Source organism: Corvus brachyrhynchos, unplaced genomic scaffold (genome assembly GCF_000691975.1).
Source record: "Corvus brachyrhynchos isolate BGI_N302 unplaced genomic scaffold, ASM69197v1 scaffold30, whole genome shotgun sequence".
Taxonomy (NCBI): Eukaryota; Metazoa; Chordata; class Aves; order Passeriformes; family Corvidae; genus Corvus; species Corvus brachyrhynchos.
Window position 1 is genome coordinate 731,260 of NW_008235742.1, and position 7,822 is coordinate 739,081.

Genomic DNA, 7,822 nt, shown 5'->3' on the forward strand with positions numbered 1-7,822 from the left:
TGGGTGGGGCGCCGGGCCAGCCCAGCCGGTGGGGCCTGTGGGTGGGGATGGGGTGAGAGGGGCTGGGGCACCTCCAGCTCTTTGCTCCTGCACTTCAGCAGGGAGGGACCCACCACAGACCCCCCTTCCAGCTCCCACACAGGGACATCCATTCAGGACCCCGTGTCCAGACTCACCAGAGGGGATCTGTCAGGATGCTGCGCCCGTTGAAGGAGTAGATGGGACCCCGCAGGGCAGCACCGGACTGACCCTCGAAGAGGGAGCTCCAGGACTTGGCCAGCAGCTGCCCCTGTGGGCACCAGCCAGGAGCCAGGGGCCAGGGGAATGCCCTTGTCCCCACCATGTGTGGGCAATAATGTCCTCTTGGTCAGCTCAGCCCAGGTGCAGCAGCCCCAGAGCAGGACTGGGTGGGGGTCCCCCACCCACTGCAGCTCATGGGGGCTGTGGGGCTTTGCCAACCACAGCCCCCCTAGGGATGGGGGTACCTGCCTTCAGGTTGATGATGGGGAGGGTCCTGTCTGTCCGCTTGACGATGGACACCAGGTTTTGGGTGGGGGCCGACAGGAAGGCCCGGAAGGTGCCATAGAGCCCGGCCTCCTGCGACTGCCGGTAGCACTGCAGGTCAGCGCCCCGGATCCCGCTCATGTCACCAGAGAGGGGCACGTTGAGAGCAGCCAGGCGGAGCTGGGGGTGGCAGGGAGGAATTGAGGTCTCTGCTCCCCACTTACCAGAGGGTGTGAGCCCCTGGCAGTGCTGGCCAGAATTGGTGGTCTCCTGGGCACCTCTGCCCCGCTCTCCCATGGCTGGGCCACTCATCCCCAGCCTGGGGCTAGGCATTCCTTACCGATGGGATCCGGGGGGCAATGGTGGTTGGCAGAATCTGGGTCAGCCTTTGTTCCTCCTCTTTCTGAGTCTGGAAAAACACAGCTCAGGTCAGTCTGGGGACACCCATCCATGTGCCATGAGTGGGGGGCACTCTCCCCAGACCAACACAATCCCAGGTTCTGCTCATGCCAAGCTGGCACTGCCCTGCCAGCATCCAGCCTGTCCCTATGGCACATCCCTCCCAGCATGGGCAGACCCTCAGCAGGGCTCACCAGTGAGTCCACTGGAGACTGCAACAGCGTGTTGGGACCTCTCGCCTGCACCCTCTTTGCCTCCTGGATGGAGAGGTGGAAGAAGAGGGAGAGGACATTCCTGTGAGGTCTGTCCCCTCCATCATGTGGAGGAGGGCTCTGTCCCACAGGGGCATGAGCAGACCCTGCAGCTCCTGCACTCCTCACCTGGTTCTGTGGGGTGGAGGCAGAAGGGTCATCACCAGCCAAGAAGGACTTCGGATCCTCCAGCTGCTCAATGGCATGAGCAGAGGGACAGGTTAGGGGGAATCCACTCCCTCCAGGGGATCTGCTGCCCCAGCACCAAATCCAGCCCTGGATCCTGCACCCCCAGCCCTGTGAGGGACCCCACACGGTACCAAGAGGCGGCTCCAGCCCTGGGGGGGGCGTTGCTCCCTTCCCGCACGTAGACCAGGCTCCCCTCGGGCACAGCACTGCTCGCCTTCACCATCAGCTCCTTGGACTTGAAGACCCATGTCTGGTGCTGGGGGAATGCAGAGGGTGAGGGTCCTGCTGTGGGGTATGGGGCAGCTTGTGGGGCTTGCCCGGGGGCTGCAGCCTGGACGCACCTGGAGATCAGCGCGGGAGTCCAATGGCTCCGTCTGAGGGACGTTGGCATCTGGAGAGCCCAGAGACGGTGTGGGGTCACAAGGTGTCCCAGCACAGGGCCTGGATGCTCCCATGGGAGCTGGCCCCACAGCAATGCGGTGGGAGTGGGTGGGAGAGCCAGCAGTGGTGCCAGGGACCCATGCTGTCATGGTCCCGGCACCGAAGGAAGGGAGGCAGGACTTCAAGAAAGGTGTGTCCAAGGAGGCTGGAGCCCCCAAAACAGCTGTGAAACGCCCTCACCTGATGGCCAGCTGCGGTCTGCGGACGCCTGTGAAGGCAAACGGGGCCTGTTGCTGCTGCTGGGCATAGGGAGAGGGACACCCTTCCTGGTGCACAGGGAGGGGACGGGGACACTCTCAGGGACAGCAAGGCCGTGGCTTACCGGCTGCTTGCAGGGTGGCTGGGCATGGACAGGGTGCACCCTCTGGAACCAAAGACAGGAGGGTTTGGAGGGGGCCTGGTGCTGTGCACGCTCACACGTGTGTGTGCTCTGGCACAGGCGTGTGCACACCAGTGCTGGGCCTTACGTTGAGGTAGAGGAGACCTGGTGGGCCAGGGGGGCCGGGGGGCCCTGGGGGACCAGGGTTCCCAGGGGGACCTCGAAGACCCTGCAGTAGAGCAGTGTGGAAATTAGACTGGGTCATTTTGGTGCTGCCTTTTAGGGGGGCAGCTATGACACCCAGTTGATGTCCCCCATGCTTCCCACTCCTGTCCCCTCCCAGGGCTGAATGTCCCTGGCTGAGGCAGTGCAGACAGGGACTCTCACATGGGGGATGATTGCTCCATAAATCTCCGGTTCCTCTTTGCCACCCTGCAAAGGAAGAGGGAGAAGACTGAGACTGATTTCCATCCTCCGTCCTCCCTCTCTCCATTTTCCATTCTTCCCCTCTCCTTCCTCCACCTCATCTGAGGCTATGGGTCCTGTGGTGTTGCCAGTGGGGTGAACCATGTCCCCAAGGCTGGGCTGGGGTTCCTGGGCACCCCTTGCTCTGGGCACTCACCGTCTGGTACCTACTGATGGACCCCCAGGGGTCGGGCTGGCTGCCAGTGCTGGGGAAGGGGAGGTGGCCCGGTTTGCACCCGTGTTCCCTGTAGCAGCACCCCTGGGTGAGCCGCAGAGAGAGGCAGGGTTAGAGCCTGGGCTGGGTGCTGGGTGGTGGGGATAGGGAGTGCTGGGGGTGTTTATGGGTGCACTGAGTGCTGGCACAGGTGTGCCCATGTGTGCCTATGCATGTTCCACAGGGAACGGTGTCCCTCACCCCCCGCCCTGTGCCCCGGGGTGAGGTGAAGGGCGTTGGGGGAGCAAAGGCAGCACAGAGGGCTCAGGGGTGCACACTCAGGTGTGGGGATGGGACCCCCCCAGACAGCTTCCCCCACACTGCTGCTCGTGGCTACAAACCGGCTCTCCAGGGTCACCCTTTTCTCCCTGGAAAGGAAGTGAGAGATCCTGTCAGTACCTGGCTCTGGGGGTCCCCAGGCCTCCCAAGCACCCCCAGGCAGTGCTGTGCCTCACAGCCAGAGTACCACCTGCCGTGGAGCTGTTTGGTCAGGGTGCCATGGCCAGCGCTGTGCCTGTGCCCCTGCTCCATGACCCCCGCCCATGGTGCCACTGCCCAGCTCACCTTGGGGCCCGGCAGCCCAGCCAATCCGCGGTGCCCAGTGTGGCGTGAGTCGCACTGCAAAGAGAGGATGTGTGGGGTGACACAGGTGCCCCCTCCCTAGCACCCATAGCCCGGGACCACCTACTCACCCTGTAGTCCCCTGGTGGTCCTGGTGGCCCCGTGGGACCCGGCATGCCCGGGGACCCTGGCTCTCCGGTTCGGCCAGGGCTCCCTGGCATGCCTGGCAGTCCATACTCGCCCTTCTCTCCCTGAGGGCAGATGGCACAGGGTGGTGAGTGTGGGGTTGAGCCCCTGTGTTCCCCTAGGCCCCACAGTGGTGGGACTGGGGCAGTCTCAGGGCAGCCCTGGAGCCCTCTGAGGGCTTGGTAATGGGGGCTGTTCCCCCAGGGCAGGGCGAGCGGCTGGTGAGCCCATGTACCCCATCCCACCCCAGGGCCATGGACAGGCTGGGCTGGGACACCCTTGCCTTTGGTCCTGGGAATCCTGGCTCCCCTCGAAGCCCTGGTTTGCCAGGGAGTGAGGCAGGTCCTGGGGGACCAGGGGGTCCTTCATGCCCAGGCACTCCGGGGGGACCCTGAGGCCCTGGGAGTCCTGGTGCCCCTGGGGGTCCATCTGGCCCAGCTGAGCCTGGAGACCCTGGAAGTCCTTCAGCCCCAGGGAAACCAGGTGGCCCCACAGCCCCTGGAGGGCCTGGGGGTCCTGGCTTTCCCTCCCGCCCAGGGGCCCCCGGGGGGCCATCATGGCCCGGGTAGCCTGGGGGTCCGGGCATGCCGGGCAGCCCGGGGGGACCTGGGGGTCCTGGGTTCCCCACAGGGCTGGAGACTTCCAGCTGCTTGTCAGATTAGAGGGAGAGAGGAGAGAGGAGAGAGAGCAGAGTCAATGAACTGCCGTGTCCCATCCCCTGGTCCCCCTGCCCACCCACACAGCCACGCGTCCCAGTCGTCCCCATCCTCGCCAGTCCAGCGGGGGACGGACACCGCGGCCGGGACCGGCATCCCCTGTCCTTGTCCCTGCTCCGGTGCTCACCTCGTTCTCCGATCTCTCAGGGAGTGCAGCAGGCGCGGGTGGGCTCCGCGCTCCCGCGGTGCCCGGGGGCCCCGGGGGCCCCGGTGGTCCAGGAGGACCCGGGGGGCCCCGGGGGCCCTGGTGACCTGGCTGTCCTGGGCTGCCGGACTTTCCTCTCTCCCCTAAGAATCCGGGCTGGCCTCTCTCTCCCGGGTACCCTCGGTCACCTTTCTCTCCCTGTCGGAGAAATTCAGAGCCTGGCTCCGCCTCCTGGCACTCTTCTCCACTGGAGCCCACCACGGGCACCTGCTTACTCCCCCCTCCCTGGGGCCACCTGAGTCACTCTCTAACCCAAATCCCAAAGTTAGAGTCCAAATCCTGAGCAAAAAGGTTTTTGCACAGACAAAAGACCATCAGGACTTCGTCCCTGTGGGTTCCGGCACCCCCCTGCCCCTTCCCAAGGAGGACCACCCCACCTTCGGGCCGGGAGGGCCGGGAGGGCCGGGGCGCACGGGGCAGACACAGCCGGAGATGTTGTGCACCTGGAGAGGGAGAGAGCGATGAGCCGCGGGACCGGGGCCCCGACTGACGGGTCCGACGCGGCTGCCCCGCGCCCACCTCTCACCTGGAGGGCAGGGCCTCTCTTCGGGGCCGAGGGGACCCGCCGGGGCAGCCCCTTTGCCGTCGTCTGTGTGGAGGAGAGGAGGGGCTGAGTGCGAGACCCTTGAGCACCATCCCCATTCCCCACCCCCCCCGTCCCCATCCCGTCCTGCCCTGCCCAGCCCGTGTCCTCCACAGGCCCTTGCCCGGGTGTCCATCCCAGGCTGGCCCTGACACGCCCCGGGGACCAGGACCCCTCCACCACCTGGATCTGCAGGAACTCCTCTTCCACTGCGCTCCCCTCAAAGATCTCCGGGGCAGCCGTGGGTCGGTGCTGCTGGGACAGACAGGGAGCACTCAGTCCAGGGCTCGGAGGGGTTCCCGGGGGGCAGATGCGACCATCCCCCAGTCGGGGCTGCCCTCAGCCGGGTGTGGGGGCCCAACCCCAGCGCTGCTGTGGGGCTAGCCCATGTGAGGGGACACTGGGAGCTGCCGTGACTTCTTTCCAAGGGGGCAGAGAGAGCTGAGAGCTGCGCTCGCGGTTGGAACAGGGCATAGTGCCCAGGCTGGTGTGTGCGAGCAGGGCATGGATAAGGCGAAGGACATAGCAAGGAGCCTGGCAGCAGCCGGGGAGTTTCAGGAGGGCTGGAGGAGCCGGAGGGGGGACACTGCCCAGGGAAAAAGCACCTGTCCTCGTGTGCGCGGTGGGGCATGGCCCGACCCCTTCGCTGCCCCCCTGGAGGCTTGGTCCCGGCGTCTAGGGACTGTTGCCAGAGGGGGTTTGCTCAGCAGCACCTTCTCCATGTGCTCCACGCTGGCGTCTGCGTCTGTAGGAGCAAAGGAGCGCTGGAATGGGAGGTGGCAGGGCTGGAGGGGGACCATGGTGGCACAAAACTCCCAGTTCCCAGCACCTGCTGTGCCCACAGCAGTGCCACCAGCAGCCCTAGACCCTGGCACCCCACACTTCACCCTCCGCCTGTCCCCTCCATGCTGAGGTACAGGAATTTGGGGTGCTGGAGAAGCCATGTCCCCAACCCACCATGCTTACCTTCCTCCCCATCCAGGGTGGGGGCCGTGGGGCTGGTGCCTGGATCCGGGGTGGTGTCCTCTGAGCCCAGGGAAAACCACTGGGCTGTGGCAGGGTGCAGGCACCCAGCCAGCACCGAGACGATGCAGAGGGTGTGGAGGAGATGCAGGGGACTGCTGGACCCCATTCTGCTGCCTCGGGGCCTGGCTGCCCAGGATGGGGGTCCTTGGCTCATCCCACTCGCCTGTGCTGTCTGGTCCTGTGGCCCCGGCACGGCGCCCGCTGTTATCGGTGGCCCCCGACACGCCCCTTGCCCGCCCCGCACCCCACGGACCGCATCCGGCGGGTGCTGAGCACCCACGCAGCCAGGCCACCGTCTGTCCTGCCAGCCAAGGGAGAGGAGCGCTAGTGGGAACCACGGGAAGGGAGCCAGGGCCAGGAGGAGATGCCAGAATGGATGCGAGGGAGGGCTGGGGAGGAGAAGCTGCCTGGAAATGGGGAGTAAATCCAGTGGACGAGGGGGCCGGCTGAGAGCAGGGGGCATCGGCTGCAGGTCGTCCCTGAGGTCTGCCCTTCTGCTGGTGCCTGGTGGGAGAGGCACCCGGCCATCTGCGCAGGCACCATGTCCCAAAGTACATGCAAAAGGCCTGGGGTCTCATTGGTTTCATCAGAGCTACCCTTGGCTGGGGGCTACAGCCCTCTCTGACCCCCAGCCCCCTCCTGCTCCTTCCTCCTGCTGACCTGCAACCTCTTCCCTGGGTTGGGGCAGCTCCAGGCCCTGCTGGGGCAGGGCAGCAATTGGGGCTCCCATAGCCTCGAGAATCCTGAAGAGCTCCCCATCAAGGACTGGGAGCATGGGTCTGTCCCAGGCAAGGACCTGGACCACGCTGAGCACCAAACACCAGCACTGAGCCCCTGCATGGCCACAGGGCTGTGGTTGGGGTGGGGGCAGCATGGCTGTGAGGGCACCAGCCCAGCCCCACTCCATTTCACAGGATGGTGCTGGGACAGGGACCTGGAGGAGCAGTGCCTGGGCAAAGGTGGTGGAACATTGTCCCCGTCCCCTGCATGCCCAACCAGCCACTGGCCCTGCCGCTGCCCGCAGACACAACAGTGTCCCTGGCAGGCACACAGCACTGCCAAGGCCTGATAAGGTGCCACAGCCTGAGCGGGGCTGGGCACCTGTTTGGGTTTTGTCTCTGCTGGGACACTGAGTCAAGGCTGGTGCCTTTGCCCCGAGTCACGGCCCCTGCACAGCAGTCCCAGGCAGGGCAGGGGCTCAGAGCGGTGCTGCGTGACCATGCCTTGTGGGGCCTGGGGCTGGGAATTGTGGGGGACATAGACCCTGCTTGCCTCTGTCTTGCCTGTACTTGGTGATGCCCAACTCACCTGCATGGGAGAGAGAAGATGGTCTTGAGAGCCCTCGTGGCAATGCCACCAGTGCTGTCACTCAAGCCTCAAAATGCCAGTTTAAGCACTAGATGTACTCACCCATGAGATGAGTTTGGGGTTCTCAGCCCAGGCCTGCATGGCAGGCAGCTCTGCTGCTCATGCCCCACCCACTATACTGACCCCCACACCAGGGGCCCCCCCGCCATGTCCAAGACACTCTTGCTGCGCCCAACACCCCGCTGCAGTGCCCACAACACCCTTGCCGCATCCAGACGGCTCTCCCCAGCTGCCCCAAGCCCGGTGCTGGCTGAGATGCCCCAGGGCGCAACTCGGGGGTCACCAGCCCCGGGGGATGCTCGGGGACTGTTCCCCCGGGCCCAGGGGCTGCTCTCCGCCGTCTCCCGGGCTCCCCTCCTCGCCCGGTGCTGCGGAGACTGGCGGGGCTGGGGTCC

General features: G+C 65.6%; 2 protein-coding genes across 2 annotated transcripts in view; both read right to left on the reverse strand.

The window, feature by feature from the left end:
* TOP2A (topoisomerase (DNA) II alpha) overlaps window positions 1–645 on the reverse strand; it is a 20,339-nt gene extending 19,694 nt beyond the window's left edge. Inside the window, exons 1-2 of the mRNA XM_017745971.1 lie at window positions 490–645; window positions 177–289 (exon numbers count right to left, since the gene is read on the reverse strand). Coding sequence (XP_017601460.1) covers window positions 177–289; window positions 490–645 — 269 coding nt within the window. The remainder of the gene's footprint in view (window positions 1–176; window positions 290–489) is intronic.
* Window positions 646–662: 17 nt separating this feature from the next.
* On the reverse strand, window positions 663–7,809 carry LOC103624173 (collagen alpha-1(III) chain-like). Its single transcript, XM_017736963.1, has 21 exons — window positions 6,000–7,809; window positions 5,639–5,778; window positions 5,217–5,285; window positions 4,977–5,039; window positions 4,828–4,893; window positions 4,373–4,588; window positions 3,813–4,175; window positions 3,475–3,594; window positions 3,347–3,400; window positions 3,124–3,150; window positions 2,726–2,827; window positions 2,491–2,535; window positions 2,252–2,332; window positions 2,107–2,148; window positions 1,965–1,992; window positions 1,685–1,734; window positions 1,475–1,599; window positions 1,284–1,346; window positions 1,098–1,160; window positions 845–913; window positions 663–684 (listed from the first exon to the last, which is right to left on the reverse strand). Coding segments are annotated over exons 1-20 (2,241 nt in total). The 5' UTR covers window positions 6,523–7,809; the 3' UTR covers window positions 663–684; window positions 845–912.
* Between the last annotated feature and the right edge of the window lie 13 nt (window positions 7,810–7,822).

What these genes read in the sequence shown, in the direction of transcription:
- LOC103624173 (XM_017736963.1), bottom strand. Translation starts at nt 6,522, where the DNA reads ATGCCCCCTGCTCTCAGCCGGCCCCCTCGTCCACTGGATTTACTCCCC. An exon ending in CTGGGCTGCCGGGCCCCAAG is followed by an intron (nt 3,151 to 3,346) that starts GTGAGCTGGGCA and finishes CTTCCTTTCCAG; the next exon opens with GGAGAAAAGGGTGACCCTGG. An exon ending in CCTCCACCCCACAGAACCAG is followed by an intron (nt 1,161 to 1,283) that starts GTGAGGAGTGCA and finishes CTCTCCATCCAG; the next exon opens with GAGGCAAAGAGGGTGCAGGC.